Below are 23,001 nucleotides of genomic sequence, written 5' to 3' on the forward strand. Positions count from 1 at the left end.
TTCATTGCCCACTGGACCACTACTCCAAAGGACACCCCTGTATGCCAAGAATATATGATTGGCTCTATCCTAAGAGTGCTTCAATTCTAGAAGGACAGAATGATCCTTTAAGGGAAATGCATTGCAGAAGAGAATGTAATAGAGCATACTGTGAATTGTTCATCTGTGAATTCTGCACTTACAGGCTTGTGTTGTGACCCCAGCTGCAAATAAACTTCTTGCATTGCCATCAGATCCAGCGTTAGTTGCAGTAGTTGTGTAGTTTGTAGTCATAGGGGCTGCCCAAATGTGTAAGTTTCTTGCTAGAGCAAGACTTAAAGTACTTGATTTGGGGTTTGGATTTGCTTTGTTTCTCATCCTTCGTTTTAATGTGGAGAGGTTCTGTAGCGACAGTTGTTTAATGATAACTTGGAAATAATCGGTAGATATATCCAAATGAAGAGCAACACTTTGTCAGCCTCTTTTTCAATTTTTATTCAGCTTAAGGCAGAAGTGGCAAAAGAAGTGGCAAATGCAAGGAGAAAGCAGCATCTTTCATCTCTGCAATATTACTGTGCCCTGAATGCTCTGCAGTACAGGAAGAGAGTAGCAATGATGGAGCCTATGCTAGGATACACACGAGGACAGGTATGGACGGTAAAGCTACAATATCACCTAGACATGCCCCTGGGAAGAATAAGACATTGTAGCTCTGGACTTTTTTGGCAGCTGACAAACGAAAACAGGAGAAAAACATATTCAGCCTGCCTAGATTTTAACAACTGACTTTGTTTGTGGCAGATCGTTGAGTGCTTAGACATTCAGAAAAGACACCAATAAAAAAAAGTCCAATACGCTTAAATGCAAAATCAGTACAGCCTGTGTTTAATTCATTCATGACTAAACTGTCGGTATAATAGCATCTACTTGCACTGTTTACTCTGTGTCTGCACAAACTCTCCTATGCTGCAGTTTCCTTTCTTGCACACGATGTTCAGCATACTGATGAGTTTACAGGCCAGGGAACAGAGCCTGCACTGGAGAACTGGAGAGATGGAACAGTAGAATGGATTGAGCATACGGCTGGGTGGGAAATCCTTTCTGTAATCTTTATTCTGCCAGCAATTTGATGGAGTGGCTGAACGCACGTTTCTCAAATCTGTAAAATGTGGTAGCAGTACTAATAATCTGACCTTCCAGGATGTCGGCAGAATCAACAAACTAGTGTTTTAACAGCACTTGATTCTCATTACACGCTCATTTTAAGGGTCCCTTGTGCTTCCACACTGATGAAAGAAAGCATCTGGGAAAATGAGAGCGGGGCCACAAAAATAGAAAGAACGGATTCAGTGCTCTGTTAGAGATTGTAGTGTGGATCATCTTCTCCATTGTTCTGTGTCTTTTGCAAATCATGAGCCCTGTACGAAATGGGTACTAAATGAGAATTCACAGTTGCTTTCCCCAAATCGGGAGTTCACACTGCTTCTCTGCTGTAATTATATCTGGGTAAAAGAAGCTACCTGGAAGCCAAAGAGAACTTCTTTCCTTGTGTTTTATCTGACAAAACTGCCATATCTCAGTGCTTTATGCAGGAAAGTCTTAGGCTGCTGTGGGAATGGCTGAGCAGCCAGAAGCCATTTGATGTCGATGCTTAAATACTGTGAACCACCCTTCAGCTTTGCCAGTATATGTTTTCTTTATTAATCACTCAAAACTTGTGTGCCTTGTATTTCACGCTTTGCAGAATGGCAGGCCCTGAAGAATTTTCTGGAAGAAGCACTTGCTAATGCAGGATTTGTTTGACTGAAAACCGACATCAGCATCTGAGCTAGGCATGTCAGTCTCATTGTAGTCAGTGGGATTTAAGACTCTTCCCTCCTAAAGTAGGCTTCTGCAATGGAAGAGGTGAATCAATCTGTAGAGAGCCTGTTTCTCTCCTTTGTCTATAAAAGGACAATTCTGTGACCAATAACTTAGTTGCAGAAATCCTGTGATAATTATAGGTAAGAGGAATCCCATCTCCCAGGGTTAGGGGAAAAGGAGTGGAATTGCAAGTACAGTCAGATGACAGAAAAGTAATTGCGCAACAGCGAAGAATTGTTTCAATGTTTTTACGTTTCTGCCAGTAGTAGTTCACTGGATCTTTTGGAGAAAGCTAATTAGTCTCACACACGTTACCCACATCCATGTTTCACACAGCTGTCGGGATGTCCTAACTGTGACTGTGCCTCACAAAGGGGTAATCCAAGGTCAAGTCTAAACCAAGCGCCTTACTGCTGTTGCGTGCCTGCTGAGCCATACTACCAACGTGTTCCTAGCATGAATTCATCTTCTGTCACAAAAAGTGCACTTTGACCTTTGTGGCTTCTTTCAGTTCCTTCAGTAGAACAAAATCAGTGATAAAACTGTATTTGATATAACTGGTTGCCCTGGAGGCTTCTGCTGGCACAGAAGCTCATGCACTGCTCATGCATCACTGTCCTGACAGACTTTGTCGTAGCAGTTGAAAAAATTTTAGATTGGACTTGATCTTCCAAATCTAATGGAAGATTTATGTCGCGTGCCCTTTGCATTGGAGGCAGTGGCACATAGCACCACCAGACTCAATGCTGGACAGTGCTGCTGTGGGAGAAGGCTACCTATCTTCTTTAGTCATTCAGCATTGGGAAGGTACCTGTCAGCAGCCAGTAGCTTCTGCGTGTGTAAACTGGTGTGTGAGAGGGTGGAAGGGTGCAAAAGTGATAAAGACAAAGAGAGGAAGGCAAGGCAGTTGTTTTAACGGTGTCTTTAATTGTCAGCCCAAGGCATTGGCCACCATGGGATCACTGTTAACACAAGCCCCACAGCGTGTTACTTGTCTGCCAGAGCCTTCCAAGATAACTTCCAGCTACCCTTGTTGTATTTTTCAGATCAACTTTTTTAAGAAGGGAGCAGAGATGTTTTCCAAAAGAATGGACAGCTTTTTGTCATCTGTTTCAGACATGGTTCAAAGGTAAGATGATACTTAGGCTTCCTTTTGTTTGTTCCTTTGAATTCTGAGCAATATTGCTATGATCTTCAGGATATAGTAGACACTACCTGTGTTTAACTCAGGAGAGTGCTTCCATGCTTGTATTGCATTGTTGGGTATATAATGCTAAAGCAGCAGGTAGAAGGGAGGTATCTAAGTACATATAAAGGAAAATTCTGTCAGTGTGCTGCAGACTATTTGTACAGTATAGCCAGTAACTGTATACTGTAAGTGTTTAAACGCGCTTTCTGAACACAAAAACATGGAATTTGGGCTTGAAAGGGCTTAACAGAAGTAATAATCTAATAGAGCTAAAATGTATTCTGAATTACAGGTATTTATACTGGCTGGGTCTTCTGTAATAAAAATAATTAATTTTTACAGTAGCCTGCAAAATTAGATTTAGGGCCTGTAGCGGTTGATGCTGTAGGTACACAAGGCAAATAAAACCTCTTGCCTAGAGAACATATCCATTGCATCCAGTGTAGGCTGTATCTGTCCACTTGAGCTCAAACTCTTATCCAAAGGAGAGATTGTAACAGAGATTGACGTTTTCTTTATACGTTGTAAACGTTATAAACGTTACACTTAAAATGAAACCTGTCGGAGAGAACATGAAATATTTATTTTAAATCAGCTGGAACACTAGACTGATTCCTTTTCCTTGTTGCCTCTTACCTTTCATATTGGAATATATCCACATCCTTACTTATATTGACCTGGTGGGATTTTAAATAATGCATACTTGTTAATTTGAAAGCAGCGTTATAAATAACTTCACTGTGTAGTAGATTGTCTTTCACCAAATGATTCTTCATTTCCTATACCTTTATGCTTATTCATATACCCTTTCACACTCATTCTTAAAACAATTCCCTCCGTAGTCAACATAGCATTTGTACCGAGCGGATGACAGACTTTAAACTCCCTTAAAATAGTGCCCTCTGTTTATTAAGACTAGAGCATTTTGCCTGTGTCTTACAGGCTCTGTGTGCAAGGACCACTTTATATATGTAAAGATTCTTGCTGTGTAATGAGGATCCGACCACTGGATCCTCACCATAGAATAAGCCCTTGTTTTCCAAAGTCTGATGGATTTGCTCTCTGGACAGTACACAGGGCTAATTGGAAACAAAAATAGGCTGCTCACTTGGTTTGCCGGGTCTGCCTTTTTCCTTTTTTACTTTCTCCTTCCCTCCCCCCCACCAAAGTCTGTCACATAGCAAAGCTGGAAAGCATAACCCAAATGTGGCTAAAGCAGGGGTGTGAGGTCCTTAGAAAACTCAGAAGAGAAGCTTGCAAAATTCCGAACCACACTATACAGCTCAGCAGTTATCAACACAGGACATGGTTTCATGATTTAAGATCACACAGTCGTTGAAAAACGTGTCCCTTTCCTTCTTGGGTGCTGGAAATCACGAGGCCCTAGGTGAGTCAGATCTGCCGCTGATCTAGCTAAAAGCGTTTTGTCAGATTTGTTTTCTTTCAGAACAGCAAGTTGATCCAGCTCACTGTGCAGCTCCAGAATTTCGGTAGCAATGTAGTGTTACATCTGTTTAAGCTGATTGTGAAACTTGACTCTTCATATTAAAAGTATTTTCATGTACATAGTAAACATTGCTTACAGTCACAAAGCATGTTAGAGAGATCGTTAACTTATTTTCAGTAAGCAATTGATCTAGTTGCCACAAATGCATAGAACCTCAGAATTACCAACTATTTCTCTCTTTTCTACCTTGAACATAAGAGACAGGCCCTAGGAAGAGGAATCCAAGTCTCGGGAACCATGAAGATGCCAGGGCAGTTTTGTTAGAAGGAATTTATGGTGCAACAAAAATAGCTGATGAAAAAATTCATTGAAGTAGTACTAATATAAAAGCTGACGGCACTGTTCCATTTTTTTTCAACGTTGAATTTAAATAATTCCAGTTCGGTCATTTAACAGTGAAAGGCACTAGGTTGCAAAATTATTTTCTACTTCAATTCAAATCCAATGATATTACTCAGCCTTATAGGTGTCTTGGCCAGGTGGTAAGATACCCACAGTTGGTCTCCTTTTGGAGATGATGTAGGAGCTTAGGACGTCTCAGCTTTCAAAGACAGGGAAATGCTGGAAATGAGCTATCACAAAGCAAACTAACACCAAGATGCAAAAGTAACTATTCATCTGGCCAGTCACATCCTGCTTAGCGCTGACTTAGTGTCTTTCTAGGTCACTTCTGCAGTTACAGTACATCACCAGCTTCTACAGCAAGCGAAAGAGAACAGAGGAGGAGCCATACGTGCTTGCCTTGTACTCTTCTACAGGGTTTTGGCAACTGTCAGAGCTAGGATAGTGGCCTCAACGGATCTTTGGTCCTGCTCTGTATTATGTGCTCATGTTCCCCATAAGGTTTAGGCTCTTAGGCAGCAAGGAGGGGGGGAAAATTGCTTAAAGCACAGGTGCAGGTGCTAATAACTTTCTAAGGTAAAGGAATGACAAGTATTCTTGTGCTCCCACCCATGAGTCTTCCTGGTAACTTGGATACAGTTAGCAACTCCTTAAGTTGGGAAAAGTTATTAAGTCAAATATTTACTAGTATTCTTTTTCTGAAAGTTGCATATGGACTTTTGGAGGTCATATGGTCCAACCACCTGCTGAGAGGAGTGTCAACTAGAGGAGACTGCTCAGGGCCATGTCCAGTCAAATTTTGAGCATCTCCAAGGACGGAGATTCCCCAGCCTTTCTGGGCCCTCGGTTTAGTGTTTGACCACTCCCACTGTGAATTTCCCCCTCCCTCCCCCTCACCCCAGTATCTAATCAGAATTTCCCTTGTTGCAGCTTCTGTCTGTTGCCTCACATCCTGTCACTGTGCACCTCCAAGAAGGGTCTGGCTTTGTCTGCCTGCGTACTCTCCCTTCAGGTAGTTAAAGTATCAGTACGATCCCTCCTTAGCCTTCACTTCCTGAGGCTGAAAAACAGTGTTCTCTGGCCCCCTAACCATCTTGGTGGCCCTTCACTGGACTTGCTCTAGTTTGTCAGCGTCTTTCACATGCTGGAGGTCCAAAAGTGGACGCAGTACTCCAGCTGGAGTCTCATCAAATGCTGAATAGAGGGGAATAATGATTGCCTTTGGCCTGCTGGCTACGGTCTTGCTCATAGAGCTGAGGATGTATAGCACTGCCTCATGCTCAACTGCTTGTTCTCCAGGACCCCCATGTCCTTCGCTAACAGCTGCTTTTTATCTGGTTGCCTGACAGCCTGTACTGTTGCACAGGGTTATTTTATCAAAGGTGCAGGACTTTGCTGAACTTCACAAGATTCCTGTCTGCCCATTTCTCACCCTGTCGAGTTCCTTCTGAGTAGCAACCCTCCACTCCAGCATACCAGTCACTCCTCCCAGTTTGATGTCATCTGCAAGCTTGCTGAGGGTGGAGTTTGTCCCATTGTCCAGCTCTTCTTAAAGACTTTAAACTGCTACCCCAGTAGTAAACTGCTACCATGAGGGATGCCACTAATAGCTGGGTACTACTAGTCAGACTTTGTATCGCTGATTACAACCCATTCAGCCCCGTAGTCCAGCTAACTTTTCTACTCATCTTACAGTCCCCTTCTCCAGTTACATTTCACCAGTTTGTTTCCTATAGCATCCGTACGGGCAGTGTGAAAGGCCTTGTCAAAGTCAAGTGAAATAACGTCCAGTACACTCCTCCCATCCACCAAGCCAGTCATCTCATCACAGAAGGCAGTTGGGTTGGTCAGGCATGATTTACCCTTGGTAAATTTGTGCTGGCTATTCCCAGTCACCTTCTTGTTCTTTGTGTGCTTGGAAATGGCTTCCAGGAGAATTTGCTCTATAACTTTCCTAGGGACTGAGGTACGGCTGACCGGCCCATGGTTCCCCAGATTCTGTTTCTGGCCCTTCTTGAAGATGGGTATGACACTTACCTTTTTTTAGTCATTAGAAACCTTCCCTGACCATAGTGAACTTCGGAAGATGATAGAGCGCAGCCTTGCAGGAACATCAGCCAGCTGGACTTCAGTTCACAGAAGGGTACTGCAGACAGATGATCTAAAACCATCTGTTATTGCCTTGTCCACCGATGCACCAAATAGTGCTTGCAGCTGACATGGAGTTCCATGACATTATTTATCTGACAGTTTACCTAGCAGTTATTTTTAAGATTTTTAAATTTATTATGTCACATTTTCAAAATGGCAGGTCTTTAGTTGCTTTCTGACTGAGCCCATCTGACTGATATGTGTTGATCAGGAGAATCTGCCAGCCAAACACAGCATTATTGAGGCTGACGGAAAGAAGGCAGGATTTTTGGTCTGATAGGCCTGTTAAAGCAATCTTTGGGAACCACTGAAAATTAAGTGTTCACAATGATTGTCTGAGACAATAGAACTGGAAAGCAAAAAGAAAAATTAAGGTATTTCACTGGCATATAGTGACTCTGATCTCTCAATGCTTGTTTTTCCCATAAAAATCACCGCTCTGGTTTCCCCTTCAAACCAAATGTGTCTTACAGGAGGATTACGCATACATAGATGTTTAGCACTGCACTGTACATCTGCATGATATGCGTTCTACAAAGAACTGTCATTTTCTTTCTGAGTTGAATTTGCACTCAGATACCCTTTCATAATTATCACTTTTAGCAAACAGGATGTATACAAGTATATTCAAAACGAGTTCAGTTTTGCCAGCTTGCACCTAGGATGCTTTCTGAATCACACCAATGTGTAAAACTGTATTGTAAACAAAAATTAAAACTAAAACAGGACTTGAACTATAGATTTAGCTAAAATATTTTCTTATGCTGAATTCAGTGGAAAACTTACTGCTGGAAATCTGTGATCAGTTAACCAGTGGTCTCATGACAAGAATTCAAACACATAATGCAGTTGCAGGAATAAGAGAAAGTTCTGTGAAAGCCAGGAGATACTACAGTAAAGCCTACTTTGAACTGTGCCACTATACTAGAACAATTTCTGTATATGTTCAGCACTGTAAACTCATTGTTTCAGGCATTGTTTCAGGTGTTGTGGCTCTCAAAAAACAGAACTTGCCTCTTCACTCTCAACTTCTAAACGTTCCTTATATGTACCCATTTCAGGCTTATAGCATACTCTGAAATTTCTAACCACTGTCTCTTTATAGTGCTTGGAGGAAGAAGATAACCTGAGTACAAACAGTACACGTTTTAAGAAAAAAAGCATAGCTACTGTCTAAAACATACTGAAAGTAATATCTTCAAGCTGGGCTTTCAAAGCAAAGAGCAAGGGGAAGGGGAAATCTTGGCTATGCTTTTGCTGCCAGCCTGCCAAAGATAGCTGTGTTTTCCTTAAGCCATTGTTAATATCGGCAAAGCATGTGCATCGCATCTCTTTAGCCTCAGATGACGTTTTCTGGGAGTAGCTCCCTATTGGTATGCCTCTTTCTTCCATTCTTTCCAAACTGCACTGATTTATCCAGTGCTTAGAGAAACCCTTGGACATGTAATCTTACATTATCTTTCCTGGAAAGTCTGTTTTAAAGATAAACTTTATCTTTACGCTACTCCAAACCAGGTAGGAGATTTTACTCCGAAGCTTTACAAATTTAATTGGAGTCATATATAATCTCAACTGGTATTTTTGTTCTTGTAGGGTTACAGATGTTAGCTATATCCTGGTATAAAGTGACTAACGAGGACTTTTTTTCTCCTCCCCGCCAGCATACAGGGAGAGTTGGATGCTGAAGCTGAAGCAATGAGGGTATCACAGCAGGATTTAATTTCCGTTAATGAATCTGTTTACACCCCAGATTCTGATGTAACTTCACCTGCTATCAATAGAAATCTCATCCAGAAGGCTGGCTACCTTAATCTAAGAAAGTAAGACAACTATTGCTACCTCCTAGCTTGTTTGATTGCTAACTAGCTGCTGCGTTTGTTTAGGTCTTTAAGACTCTTTATGTAATGAGGTTTTAGGCTACTCAATCACTGTAGTAGTTCTACCCTTCAGCTCCTAAGTATCTCTGTTATCTTTGAAAATACAGTTTACAAGCTTAAACCAATTAGACTAATCAATACTTTTTCTGCGTGTGAGCATTGGAACACTTACTAATTTCTAGCAGCCTGCTATGACCTGCATTACAGTATAATTTAAAGGACTCCAGAGCTAGGGAGAAGATGGAACAGGAGATACTATTGCAGAATTTACTTTTTTTAAAGATGATCGTTTGTGCTAAATTTTTTCTCACTGCTTATCAGCTTGAAAATACATTTCTTTATCAAGCTAAATAATATACCACTTAATAATAAAAATCCTTTTATTCCCTAGCTAGGAGATAGCGCTGATATATTTTCTTTAATTTGGGATGCTTGGAACTAGCGTTCCAAGCTAGTTTTTAATTAGCGTTCCAAGCAAGTTTTTTTAATTTGGGATGCTTCAACTTCCATTAAGGATTAATTTCAGCTAGGAACAGGTGGATCTTTTAATTCTAAACTAGGTTTCACCATTTAAAAAAAAAAAAAAAAATCCAGCACTGAAAATAAAGCAGCTTAGCATCAGAATATGTTCACAGTTTTAAAAGGTCATTTGGAGTCATTTCTAAAATACTGCTGAGTCTTTAGCACTGCATATTCTCTTCAGTAAAACAGGTCTGGTGACTACAACGTGGGAAAGGCTGTATTTCTTCACTCAAGGTGGCAACTTGATGTGTCAGCCACGGGGAGCGGTAGCTGGAGGATTGATTCAGGATCTGGACAACTGCTCTGTTATGGCTGTAGACTGTGAAGACAGAAGATACTGCTTTCAGATCACCACTCCTACAGGCAAACCGTATGAGACACAGGTTTTATTTGAGGACAGCCACAGTCACACCTACCCTTTCAGATGGTGTTTCGCATAAAACATGCTTGCTATAATAGTAAGCTTTTCTGAGTTTCCAAAAGGGTGTTTCCAGATTAAACGCATGTTTGTTCCCATCTGCCTCCCCCACGTTGCCCGAACAGCAAATGTATCGTTTAGCTGCAGTCTATTCATGGTTTTTGTTCCTTTGATAGTAGAGAAAAAGCGTGGTGACCGTATTAGGAGAACTGGAGTCAAGTAGTCCTGGGGTCTGCTGCTAGCGTTGACACACTGTGTTTATATTTTAGGGGTATAACTCTTCAAGCAGAAAGCAAGAAGGAATATGAAGAGGTAAAAATATTTTTATAATGTTGTCATTCTTGTATACAAACAAGTTTGAAGAGTTCAATTTCATTTTTCCCTTCTAGTGGATATGTGCTATCAACAACATCTCCAGACAGATCTATCTCACCGACAATCCAGAGGTGGGAGCTTGTTTCCATCTTTTAGCCTGTTCCTTCCAGCTTGCTTTGTTGTTGCTCTTTGCATGATAATGCACCCAAAGTACACGTGTAAAAGAGCAGTTCCTTTTTGTTTTCATAGGCAGCTGCTATCAAGTTAAATCAGACAGCTCTACAAGCAGTGACTCCCATTACCAGCTTTGGGAAAAAACACGAAGTTCACCGTCCCAGGTAACGTGCTCACTTGCATGGACTAGAGACTGTTGTGTGCTCAGTCATACTCCTCTTATGGAGCAACAGTAGCCCAGAAGTCCTGTCTAGGCCCTGGCTTTGCAAGCCTGGCTGTGCTTGCAGATTCCTGTACTGGTGTTTCCTAGTGAAAGCCGTAAGAGATGGTAAGTGTCGAGGGTAATGCTCGTTGCTCCAGCTCACACCTTTAAAACTCCTTATAGGTGCCATTGGGTTTTTGCTGCTTGTTCTGAAACAAAGGTAATGCCTTATTTGTAAACGTTGTGTAGTAATGGAATGACTGGTGATGGTGCAACACAGCCCCCAGTATACATTAAAGCCAGTGTATTTTTAAATATTATCTCAACCAGTTCCTGTCGGTGTTCACAGGACTATGCCTTATGTCGCTGTCAGAATCTAATTATTGTTCTCCTGTGCTCATTCAGATCAATCATTCAAGCTACCCTCTTTCTTCAGAAATTGTTAATAGTGCTGTAGGAGATATGCTCATATTCAAAATACATATTTTATGTATGGTTTCTCTGCCCACTTCATTCATGATCCCAGCATCCTGCCCACTGAGGGCTCTTCAGACTCCATGATCAGAGCTGGTGTTCAAGTCCAGCGTTGGACTGAATTCCTGCTTTGAGCAGCAGTGTGCTAAGTTAAATAGGGCAAGTTTGTGTCACACTGACTTCAACACGAGGAAACTTTTCTGCAAAATTTGTCAGAAAATTGTAAACTCTTACTTAGATGTTTACTTCTAGACATTCAAACCTTTTTCATATCTTCTGCCTCTCAAGCCAGAGCATTTATTATGCTTTGTTGTTCCCTTTGTTGTGATTGCTTACAGATTCCAAAGATCCCCTATAGGCATGGGGAATGTCAGTCAAATTACTTCCTTTCTCATTTTATTCACGGTACAGCTGTTTGACTTTGATTAGAATTTTATAAAACAGGAAGTACCTCTGTCTATTTCACTGAGCAAAGAAAATTATTATTTCATTGATAGGTTATCTCTGAGTCACTTCTACATCTCTGTGCAACCAGAAAGCTTTCTAGACATAAAAGATGCTACTAGTAAAATGAGTGTACCATATGTAGTAATGTGTATCATTATGACTTCTGTAGCTGTGGGGAAACTTGAAATTTCATTCTTTGAGAAAAGGTGCAGGAAGCAATTTGACTGAGTATGTAACGTGTTTTCTTAACCATCACATTGAAAAATGCCTGTGGCCAGGAAGGATCTCAAAAGATGTTGTGATTGCCATGTGTACCTTTAGATACACCGCTGTTTGAACTGGTATGGGTTGTAAATACGGCCACTAGAGGGCAAGGAGCAAACAGTGACCTGTTCCTGAAGCTCAGTCCACGCTCACTTAGAATTGATCTGAATGCTGATTTAATATACCAACCTTTACTTCTCTTCTAAATGATTTTAGGTACAACAAATAAAACAGAAATTTTATCAGAGTCCTCAGTAACAGATTAGTAAGAAAATACTCTTTACGGTTATGAATACTGCTTCAGTCCCACTTCTGATTTTTGAATAATCTTGTCTCCCTTCCAAAGCAAAGACATGGTGTCACTGTTTGAAATATTTTTCCACTTTCATTTTAGCCAGAATGTAAAGAATATGGGAAATGATAAAGTAGTTCCCCATGAATCAGCTGGCATTCAGGACTCAAGACAACTCATTGCTCCTGGAACACCAATTCAATTTGATATCGTACTGCCTGCCACAGAGTTCCTGGACCAGAACAGAGGTGGCAGGTATGGTCAGAGACAGTGATCACTTTTTAACAGAGTGATTTCAGAGGAGACCATTAGGTATTTTATAGTATTTGTGACGACAATGTGTAATTAGCGTTTTTATTTTTATTTCACAGGCGTGCAAACCCATTTGGGGAATCTGAAGACAGCAGTAAAGATGAGGAGGAAGGTAAATGCTTCATTTTTCTAGTTAGAATTAGCCATGACCTTAGGTTCAATTTAGTTGTCAGCCTATCCTGTGTCTCTTAATGAAAGCTCTGACATCACAGAGCATCAGTAACAGCCCCGTAATACAGTTGAAGGCAGTTACTCTTCACAAGCCTGCCTTTTAAACGTCCGTACCTGTGACAAAACACATCTCTTTCCTTGAGAGTCCAGGCTGCATTCCAGATAACCTTTACTTCAAAAGTTAAAAGGAAAAAAGAGTCAGTTGGGGTTTTTTTTTGTTTGTTGTTTTTAAAGAGTAGCTGTTGACTTCTTTAGAAAGGGTTTGATGGAACTATATTATAACTGTGCTTAAGTCTGAGGCTGCTCAGTAGCCATTGTTTACCTACCTGTACTCTAAAATGCATAAGCTAAATCCCACAGAGACCCAGGTGATAGCTAGTAGTTATTAGAAATGTCTCTTTCAGCAACAGAAAGTTCATCGCTGCTATCCCCTCCTCCTCCCCACCTATTCCTCCTCCCACTGATGCAACACTGAAACGTAGCAGCAGATCTGACTTTCCTCTGCCAGTACGGGCAGGGCTCAGGCCCTGGCTGTACTCCTCCTCAGCACCAACTGCAACCGCTGTCGGGGACCAACAGCCCCTACAGGGATACTACTCGAAACCAAAACAGAAACAGTAGGTGTTAGATGCATGGTGTGGCTCAAGCTGACCTACCGATTCAGACAGTCTCGCTGACACGCACTGTTCCATTGCGAGGTAGGGTGGTTGCAGGCTGCCTGACAGCAGAGTAACTGTGACGCAGGGGCACAGCTACACTGTAAGCAGCAGCACCCTGCCCCAGTAAAGTATGTAAAACCGAGCACAGTCCTTAGGTGACTGCCCTCCTTCTCTGACTGCACAAGTGGCTCTGCATTATAGTCACTAGCTCAGCTGAAAAGCTCATGCTTAACAATCTCTTTGTGGTGCTGTCCTGTGCAACGTAGACATAGCTGCTGCGTTCCTGGAGCAGTGACATTCTGCAAGACTCATACTGCCTGACCTTGCTCACTACCAAACATAGAGAGAGCCTGATAAAACGACAGCTTTGTCACATAACAGCTATTCTGTTGTAAATAAGAGACTGATAAGAGATAGTCAACGAGCAAGGAAGAATTTAATGAAAAACTCATTAGAACCATCTGCAGGGAAGGTCAGAAAGCCATGGAACAAATTGAGGAATATACAAGGTCTAAAGATAAGAATTAGTTTGACGTCAGTCAAGGCTTATGCAAAATTACTAATTTATCACAGTTTATTTGTCACAGTTCCTCCAGCTTATAACAAGACAGGCAAGTGAATTATACCAGCTAAAAGTTCACAAAGGACTACTTGCTTACATTTTTAAAGCTTCCAAGCAGCTGTGGTTTTGTTCTACTTGCTGCCTATTCAAGTACTCTTTAAAAAAACTGGGTCAGAGTAATGCCTGGCTAGTATGAGAAGGAAGTCACCACCCACTGGTCTTCTGCTGAATTTCCAAGGGGAAAAAAAAAAATCTGTGGCTAGGTTGTTTTCCAGTAGTCGAAGTTATGTATGAAGCAGCACAGTGAAGGAGGTTATGCCTTTTGTCTTCCAGATTCACTCCTGCAGCAGATGTTTGTAGTTCGGTTTTTAGGATCTATGGCTGTTCAGTCAGATGATACAAGTGAGGTGATTTATGAAGCTATGAGACAAGTGTTAGCTGCTCGAGCCATTCATAACATATTCCGTATGACTGAATCCCATCTTATGGTCACCAGCAAGAACTTGAGGTACTATAAAACCTTCATCACTTTTATCGTTTCTCAGCTTTATTTTCTCTTTGTACAACTTACGATTAGCACAATATTTTTGGTTTTGTTTTTCCAAGAAATACACCCTTGGAGTGTCAAGATCCTGAGATTTACTTTACTTAGTAAAACATCTCTCTCTTTTTATTCTGCAGTGTCTAGAAATCATCCTCTTGACAAAGTTGTATGAACATCCTTCCAAAATACAGAGGATGCAATAGGGCGATAAGGCACTCAAAGATACAGAAAAATGCATTGACAGACTGAGGTCCAAAAAGATTCTCTTACTTCACATACAGTAACGTGTTTCAATGCAAGAGAGCCATCACTTTTTCCTGTTGTCAGTATCGTCACTGTAGAGTATGTTCGTACGAGACATTTGCTTTAGCTGTAGTGAGTTTAAGCACCTATGCATGTAACGCTAGTTCATGCATTCAGGATGCTTAACCAGTTAGCGAGTCCAGAGGGATGTTGTGACCCACAGGTCAGGCAGCTGGGAATCAGAGTCTGCAGTTGAACTTTGCCATTGACTAATCACAGATAAAGTGCTTGACTCCGTATGCATGTCTCCTCATCTGTAAAACAGTGATAGTGATTGCCTTTGTATTGCAAAGCACCTTGAAGTCACCGTTAAGAGTTGCTCTTCTAAAACCTTTTTTTTTTTTTTAAACAAACAAAATTGCAGGTTAATAGATCCTCAAACCCAAGTTACGCGAACAAGTGTAAGTAACTTTCCTTTGTTTTGATGCTGGTTTTCTGCTACAGCAGTGAACGCTCAGTCACATGAACCTGAGCTCTCAACCAAGCTAAGTATAGATAGTAAAAAAACTGTTGATTATATTTTTCCAGTTTGAGCTTGCAAGCGTGACGCAGTTCGCTGCTCATCAGGATAACAAGAGACTGATTGGTTTTGTGGTCCATCTTAGTGAGACTGTGGGAGAAGAATCCATGAGCGCATATATTTTTGAGAGCAACACGGAAGGGGAAAAGGTTTGCATAACATTTAATAATGTACTTTATTTAGAAAAACAGGTCTTAGGCTTCTTGGCTTACACATCAGGGAAACTGTTACAGAAGGAAGAGCAGCTGGATTTCTAGCTAGGATAACATGCCTTAACATGCAAGCCTTTGATGCCTTTAGTCTAAAAAACTAATTTACAGATAATGCAGCAGCACATGTAACAAGACAGAAACAACGTGATTGCCAATACAAACAGCAAGAGATACAGGAAAGTGCGTGTCTAGCATCAACACTAACAAAAATGAATTTGTCAGCTATGTTGAGACAAGTACATCTATAAAGCTCTCATAGAAGAGATAGCCATATTGTGCTAACACCACTGGATAGAGCTGTGTGCTTGCTGCATGCGATAATGATATGAGAATAGGATAACTAAAGGAGGAACGTGCTGGGGAATTTTTCTGTTTTAAAACAGAAAAGAAGTACTTAGTTTTAAAAAAAAAAAAAAAAAAAGTACTTAGTTCCAAACTTCAGGGTGTTCTGCAACGCACTAAAGTTTGGTGAAGAAAGTTTCACACGCAGCAACAAAATGAAATGAATTGAACAGAAAGATGAACTGACTGGCCTTAAGTGAGCTTTGAAACAGCACCAAGGACAGTTTTATTTTTGTGTAGTTGTTCTAGTGAGTTGATGTCCTCTGTTTTTAGACCTTCATTTACGACTGAGTTTTCATTGATGCTTCTATGTTTTAGTCAAGATTAAGCATTGAACCCAAAAAAACAAGACTTACATACGTTTCTTCCTTAGATTTGCTATGCCATCAGCTTGGGAAAAGAAATCATTGAGGCACAGAAGGTAAAAGTGTTTTAATTTCTTTCCTTGCATCTGTGTTTTGAGGCATACTCTTCTGATCATGGCTGTGCTGTCCAGCTACCTCTGCTGGACATTGTGGCGGGGACACACCTGCTGCTTCTAATGTTTTGCAGATACGATTTAACAGAGCCACTGGGTATATAAAAATAAACTTAATTTGACTTTGCCATAGCTTGATTTGAGATAAAACTTACCTCCCTAAATCAAACTCAGAACTATACAAATCCATTTTCATATGTGGATGGAAATTGTGAGCAAGGTTAAAGTAAACCCTTTGGATGAAGTGCAAACTGCACCTATTACAGTTTCATTTTTAGAAACTCATATTCCTTCCTCCCTTCGGGAGGAAAACTCACAACGTTTTTTCATTTAAAATGAATGGCAAAGTTAGCCCATTATGTAAATTTACCCATGTAAAGATTTGACACTAATACATAACACTTCCTGTATATTCTTACTGCTGGCGTTTCAGAACAAGTTGGGAGAAAGACCTCTTGGTCGCAGATAATTAGTACAAGTATAGCAAATGAGAATTTTGTTGGACAGTTAGTTATTTAAGATTTTTTTCCTCGGTTTTCAGTGAACACAGCAATTCTAGGCAAGAGCAGCAGAATAAAAGCTCAAAAGAAATGACCCATCTTTACATTCCTGAAGGGTTCTACTGAACTGAAATCAATTACCTGTGTTTCAAAACTTGAGATCAGAATTACCTGCATTGAAATCTTTAGGTTAAACGCTGTAATAGAAAAACAAGTTACAGAACCTTAACAAGTACTGGAAAAATGATGTTCTTCTCTAAATGATTGCTGCAGCCACCTGAACTTTTTTTGTTTCCTTTTAGGACCCAGAAGCGTTAGCTCAGTTAATGAAGTCTGTGCCATTAACAAATGATGGAAAGTTCATGCTTTTGAATGATCAGTCAGAAGAGGATGGAACCATCCATGAAGAAGGAGAGGAGTCAGAAGCATAATAAAAAAAAAAAAAAAAAAAGAGAGAGAGAGAGAAACTTGTCATTTCCTACAGCCTGTGTGGAAGCAGGAAAAGCAGGGAGTCTTTCTGCAAGAATCTCTGGTTTTTAATCATCTGTACACGCATTAGGGCCCACTAGAGAGAATGCAGCATCTTCGCAGTGGAGTTTCGCTGGATTTACAATGAAGCAAAAGCAGAACTTAGCCTTGAAGGCTTTTTGCGTATGTGAATGTGTACTGTATAGATGTGTCTGGGAAGCTGACAATCTTAGGGAATGTTTCAGCATTAGCCCCTTGCTGCTGGTAGTTAAGGAGCACAGCCGTCAGCCACAAAGGGTTAATGTCATTTCTTCAGATTTAACTGGTAAGCAGCCTACACGTCCACTGCAATCAGTGTAAGTTGTGAGCCGTCAGCTCCTTTAAAAAGAATAATAATCAATCAGGCCTCAAATTTCCCATAGTCATCAGTTTTCATAGCTTGCATGATTATATGCATCTGAATGAAGGTTAAAAAATGCACTATTTACTTTATTTTCGGATGAAGTTATTTTTAGTGTAAGTAAGTGTAACAAGATTTATCTTTTGTGCTAGCTTATTTACAAACCAATTTGTTAAACACTAAATTTTTCCTATTAATATAATCTATTTTTATATTGCATCTGGAATAAGCTTACAGAAATCTAAAGTGCCTACTCTTACCTTCATGGGGACCACACTCACGTGCTGTAATTAAATAATGGACATAATGTACCTCCTCGATTTATTACTCTCAATACCACTGATATGCAGACATCAAAAGTAGTCAACAAATGCGGCATGTTAGTTGTGTGCAGTTTTTATATGGTTAGGTTTCTTAAAACCTAACCATATATTCTATGGTTATTCTTAAAAAGTTAAGTTGCCAGACAGATAACAGTTGTAGGACAAATAAGTACTTTTATAGAGTTGTTTGTTTTTTTGTGTGTTTAACATTATGGTGACATAATATCTGAGAGTCTACCAGCACTCTTCAGTTGTAAGAAGCTGAGCAATAAAATGCTAGATTTTAAGTAAGTCTATGATGCATTGACTAGTCTCCCAGTACATTCCTGAAATGAGGCACTATGTATATTGGCTAATAAGTTTAGATCTTTTTTCTAGTTTAACCTGACAACATGATAAACTGTACTTTGCAAAAACAAGCAAAAACAAACCGGGGGGGGGGGGGGGGAAGATGGGGGAGACTACCTGTGTAAGCTTTGTATTAATCAAGAAAAAGTAACTGGACCAAGTAGCTGAAATTCCTCAACTGATTTTAATTCTTCTCAAGCATTTACTAGGAAAGTAGATTTTCTGTAAGCAGGATCTGTGCTACAGAGATGAAATCTTTCTGAAAAATCTCAGTTTGCAAGTGTTCAACATGGAATAAGTTCATTTAACTAGTTGTTTAATGTCTGTAAGAACTGCGGAAGAGAACTGTTAGTAACTGGCACAAACACTTCTTTATAAATAAAAATTGAAGCTGTCCTATTAAAAAATTAAAACCTGCTGAACTGTTACTGAAGACAACTAAGAATGAGGTTCTCAAAATTACATTTATTAACAGTTGTATGTACATGGTGTACTCTACTCACAGAACCAAAGAGACTGAGGTAACAAAATACCCATTTGTACAAGGAGTTAGGAAACGCAAGTGTTACATTTGGTCCTTTGTACCTGAGAGAAGCTGAAAACAGTTGTCATCATTGATGGACATCAGATGAAAACTGAAATTTACCTCTAATTACAGACTACAGTGGGACCCCCGGAATCCACCCTTCAGCAAAGCAAAACATACACCAGCACTTTGCTTCCCAGTGAAGCACAGACCAGTCAGGTGCTGCTTGGGCCACCGCTCCTAACCAATCCATGGCAGATGACTTTTGACCACGGGGCTGGCACACAAAAAAGGGTCGAAAGTGAATTAGGGCATCTGCCATACTCTGCTTCTTCTAAATGTGATGCTGTTAGGAGGAAGACCAAGGCAGCACTATGGCTTCTGACTGAAGGGCACAGCGGCAAGCCAGAAGCTGCTCTCAAGATTTTTAGAAGAGCTGCTGCTGCCACTTCTACCTGTGACAGTCTGGTCACGAGAACAAGCACAACAGGCTAGTAGTGGTGGCAGCTACTGTCTCAGGGAGACAGACTGGCCTTCAGCCTGTTCTGCCCATGAAAAGAGCTAGAGACCAGGGTTATGTCCCTGCCGGAAACTCATCATCCTCACTTTCCTTTATCACCTCCAGGAATTTTGAGTGAGCAGGAAGTTTGGTTTAGTTTGGGGGATTGGTTTGTTTGTTCGTTTGTTTTTAATCCATCCTCACATCTCCAGACAACCAGTTAGGGTCCAATTTGTTCCTACAATCAGAGCAGGAGGGCAAAAGCAATGGTAAGTGGTCCAGAAGTAGCACCACAGCAAGGACTTAATGCGACTTTCATTGACACACAGGACATCTAAAACTGGAACCCTCCTTGTATTTCAAATGACAAAAAGCTTCCTGCATTTATATGCTGCTAAATGACAAATTATTTTTTAAATACAATAACTACAATCCGGTATTAGCAAGAATAGTTTTTATCACTGTACATATTTATGTATGTGTATATATAATTTTTTTGTTTGTTAATTTGGCTATATAGCATACAATCAGGTCCCCAGATCTAAAAAAGGTTCTACAAAAATAGGCTTACATCTTGCAGAATTTCCATCACCAGAACCACATTGATTTGTTACCACTGTACACACATTAGGAAAATGCACAGTTCAAGGTTAACTGCAAATTGTTACCTATCCAGGAGTGTCCTTCCGAAAAAGGGAGAAGGGAAAATACGAGTGCAGGTTTCATGAGAGCGCAGGCAATGCCTTGACTGTACACAGCTATCCAGCAAGTCAATCCATAGGAAGTCAACTAACATCTGTAGGTCATTCTGCAGTTGGCATGGAAGAAAAGGGAGCGCTTGGCCGGGACTAGCCAAAAACCAATCGTATCACTTAAGATGAGTTAATGGAAATAAGCAGCAGCAGCAAGAACGAACGCCTCTGTTCTCAGCAACGCTACTGAGAATGTTCAGTGCGGGCACAACTTGGTCAAAAAATTAAAACGTACACAGATTATGACAGAAACGTATCAATAAAAATGCAGAAATTTAAGTAGTGCAGCATTTCTAGGGCAGTCTCTGTAGTTACAATGAGTCAAAAATAAAGGCTTTAATGAGTCCAGCTGATTTAAACAGTCCATTAAGCTTCTGGGTCATGTTTTCAGAACCACCGAAAGGACTTCCATATCAGCCCGGTCTCTCCAGTTGCAACAAAAACATTTCTAGTTTTCTGAACGTTAAAGGGACTGGCAGAGAAGGGCAAATCAAAGGTCTGTCAGGAATTATCTTAACAGTCAGTGAAGCAATTGAACCATTTACCTTAAAACATTATCTTTTTTGTAATTAGAAGAGATGAAAGAAGCTGGCAATTATGGTCTAAAAGTACAGTTAAATGCCAAAAAAGTGAAAAGGGAATTCTCAGTTAGGCTGACTAGGGCGTTTATTCTATCTAGTTAAGACCTTATTTTATATTCTGGGAGATCAGAACACAATTGTATCTTTTAATGAAACTGGTACTTATTTTTAAGCTAAATGTGGCTATTTACTCAAGTCAGGAATTGAGTAACTCTTGCACAGTACAGAAACTTCTACTTGCAGGCATTAAAAGATGTTACATTTATACAGAGTTCTCACAGTGTTTAGCAGCTTTTGAAATCTGCAGTGCAATTATTATTAATAATCAGGCATGTAAAACTGTATGAACAACACAGAGGGTACAACAGACCTACAAAGGCAAGGAAACACAGATCTGAGGCTGAAACTTGCAGTTAGGCACAACACAGTCATGAAGTGTAAGATCACTTAATAGTTACAGACACCCATCGCACAGTGTCTGGTCATAAAAGGAAGAGCTGATTGTGGTTCTGTCTTGGCTCTGGATTTCCTTACTTCTGCGGATGCATATAAGACTTTCGGTATTAAATGAACAGTAGTTTATTACGTTACTTTCCATGTTTTCCCTTTCTCTGATATGGGGAGAAAAAAAAAAAAAAGGCAGGGAGAAATAAATACCTGACAGGATTTTAAGTTTCCCACAGCCCAAACGATATACTAATAATAATGTTTTGTGTAGTACAACATTAATAAGGATTTCCATATTGTGTAACAGCTTTAACATACATTCACAGCATACACTGTTATGTCTACAGCGTAATCTGTGACTGCACTAAATACAACAGGACTGCGTAAACGCATGCCCAAATTATTATTTTTGGACAACAGATCAAACAGGTGAAAATTAAAGCAAGATACTGTGTGTAAGAGGCACACCAGTTCAAATTTTAGACTACTGTTGTGAGGTTTTTGTTTGTTTGTTTTGAGGGGGTGGTTTGGGGGTTTTTTGTTTTGGTTTGGTTTTTGTTTTTGTTTTTTTGAAGTGTTATGTTAGAGATGCAAGAAAGCAATTACAAATCAGGAGGATTTTTTGATCCACACTTCTGTAATTTAAAATAACTTCCTCCAGGTCAAGATTTTGTATGGTTATTTTCAAACTAGAGAAAGAGTGCTGTAAATAATGTAAATCAACCCCTGAAAAATAAGGGTTTCTACAGGAAATAGAGACAAATGCAGACTTAGCAGCTCTGGATGCTAGCGTACTAATGTACATTTTCTATTGGGTTTAGCAGAGAAAGTAAATCAAGTCTAGAGCTTTTACCCCTACAGAGCGTTACTGATAGTAACGAAGAAAAGTGAATTATTTGAGTAAGTACTCATCACCCATACCAGCTTTATCATTTCACAACAGGATCTGCAGGCGCAGAGTTGGAAAGATCTCCGTTGCTTGTTTTAACAGATTCTTCTATAAAAATAAAAATGGAAGACATAGATTATTTTCAGTATTTTATTCAAGATAATAAAAAGAAAGTATTAGCATATATATTATGCTCATGTCATAAAACACTTCATACAGTATACCACAGTCAGAGTATCCTAACTGAGCTTGCAGCTAAAAACATCCTGGCCCTGGGAAGAAACCTCTACTCGGGTGAGAGATTTCTTCACACAAGTAGAACTACTTATATAAAGAACAGATATATACGTTCACACATTTTGCAGAATGCAAGTCGACATATTATGATAGAAGGAAGTGCTATTACTGTGTTCACAGCTTTTCACTCTGGTTTGCATTTCAAGCTTTTCTCACTACTAATAAATACATTTTCCACAGAGAACTGAATGGGTATCATCATGACAGTGAATATTTAACCTGAAACGTATTCCAGAAAGTGCTGTTCTACGGAATGTTCTACCAGAAGAGGCAGGATAATTTGTCCATTTTGCTCATCACACTGCTTATAGTTCCCCCCAACCTCCACCAAGTTAGACAATTATTTGAACAACTCCACTGACGATGATTAAATGTAAATTCATACCAAAAGAACTCTTTCTCTGTGAACTAATTAGTTTTCCTGCTATAGAAAAATAACTGATCTGTGGCTCAGTTACAGTAATCGCTCAGGTCACTCTTGTGTTTTTGTCAGAACTACAGCAGAAAAGCATTTACCAATTCATTTTTTAATATATTAACTACATTCAGCCATGGGAGACTTGAGTTTCCGTGTGTGTGTGTGTGTAAGCAAAATTCCTATGTTGACTAGTCAAGAGACCTTACCACCAATTGAGATGATAGCCTTTGAATATAATTCAATGGTAAACCAAAACACATCATAAACATCTGAAAGTTAGGTATAATAGTTCCAAGCCTAAGGAATTTGAAAAAACAGCTGCTTGACAACATGTGAAAAACACCAGTTTTCCAGCAAAGGTTGTGCAGAGAAGGCTGTCATTAACAAAACAGTGACACAGACAGAAAGCATGATGCTGAAGTTACTGAACTTAG

At 40.0% G+C, this 23,001-nt stretch overlaps 2 protein-coding genes across 5 annotated transcripts in view; one reads left to right on the forward strand and one right to left on the reverse strand.

Moving 5' to 3' along the window:
- Window positions 1–18,580, forward strand: part of APPL2 (adaptor protein, phosphotyrosine interacting with PH domain and leucine zipper 2) — a 40,920-nt gene extending 22,340 nt beyond the window's left edge. For both annotated transcript variants that reach the window (XM_068944134.1, XM_068944143.1), the window contains 14 exons: window positions 481–627; window positions 2,889–2,971; window positions 8,693–8,851; window positions 9,612–9,800; window positions 10,118–10,160; window positions 10,238–10,294; window positions 10,413–10,501; window positions 12,119–12,271; window positions 12,388–12,440; window positions 14,054–14,228; window positions 14,932–14,968; window positions 15,096–15,236; window positions 16,015–16,062; window positions 16,922–18,580. In XM_068944134.1, coding sequence (XP_068800235.1) covers window positions 481–627; window positions 2,889–2,971; window positions 8,693–8,851; window positions 9,612–9,800; window positions 10,118–10,160; window positions 10,238–10,294; window positions 10,413–10,501; window positions 12,119–12,271; window positions 12,388–12,440; window positions 14,054–14,228; window positions 14,932–14,968; window positions 15,096–15,236; window positions 16,015–16,062; window positions 16,922–17,050 — 1,503 coding nt within the window. In that variant the 3' untranslated portion in view covers window positions 17,051–18,580. The remainder of the gene's footprint in view (window positions 1–480; window positions 628–2,888; window positions 2,972–8,692; window positions 8,852–9,611; window positions 9,801–10,117; window positions 10,161–10,237; window positions 10,295–10,412; window positions 10,502–12,118; window positions 12,272–12,387; window positions 12,441–14,053; window positions 14,229–14,931; window positions 14,969–15,095; window positions 15,237–16,014; window positions 16,063–16,921) is intronic.
- WASHC4 (WASH complex subunit 4) overlaps window positions 13,577–23,001 on the reverse strand; it is a 50,763-nt gene continuing 41,338 nt past the window's right edge. Inside the window, exons 33-34 of one of the 3 annotated variants that reach the window (XM_068944111.1) lie at window positions 21,885–21,960; window positions 13,577–14,821 (exon numbers count right to left, since the gene is read on the reverse strand). In XM_068944111.1, the coding sequence (XP_068800212.1) occupies window positions 21,893–21,960 (68 nt within the window). In that variant the 3' untranslated portion in view covers window positions 13,577–14,821; window positions 21,885–21,892. Of the gene's footprint in view, window positions 14,822–18,603; window positions 21,128–21,884; window positions 21,961–23,001 lie in introns of those variants that run through there. The other 2 variants (XM_068944121.1, XM_068944118.1) reach the window with 2 other exon arrangements.

Source organism: Struthio camelus, chromosome 1 (genome assembly GCF_040807025.1).
Source record: "Struthio camelus isolate bStrCam1 chromosome 1, bStrCam1.hap1, whole genome shotgun sequence".
Taxonomy (NCBI): domain Eukaryota; kingdom Metazoa; phylum Chordata; class Aves; order Struthioniformes; family Struthionidae; genus Struthio; species Struthio camelus.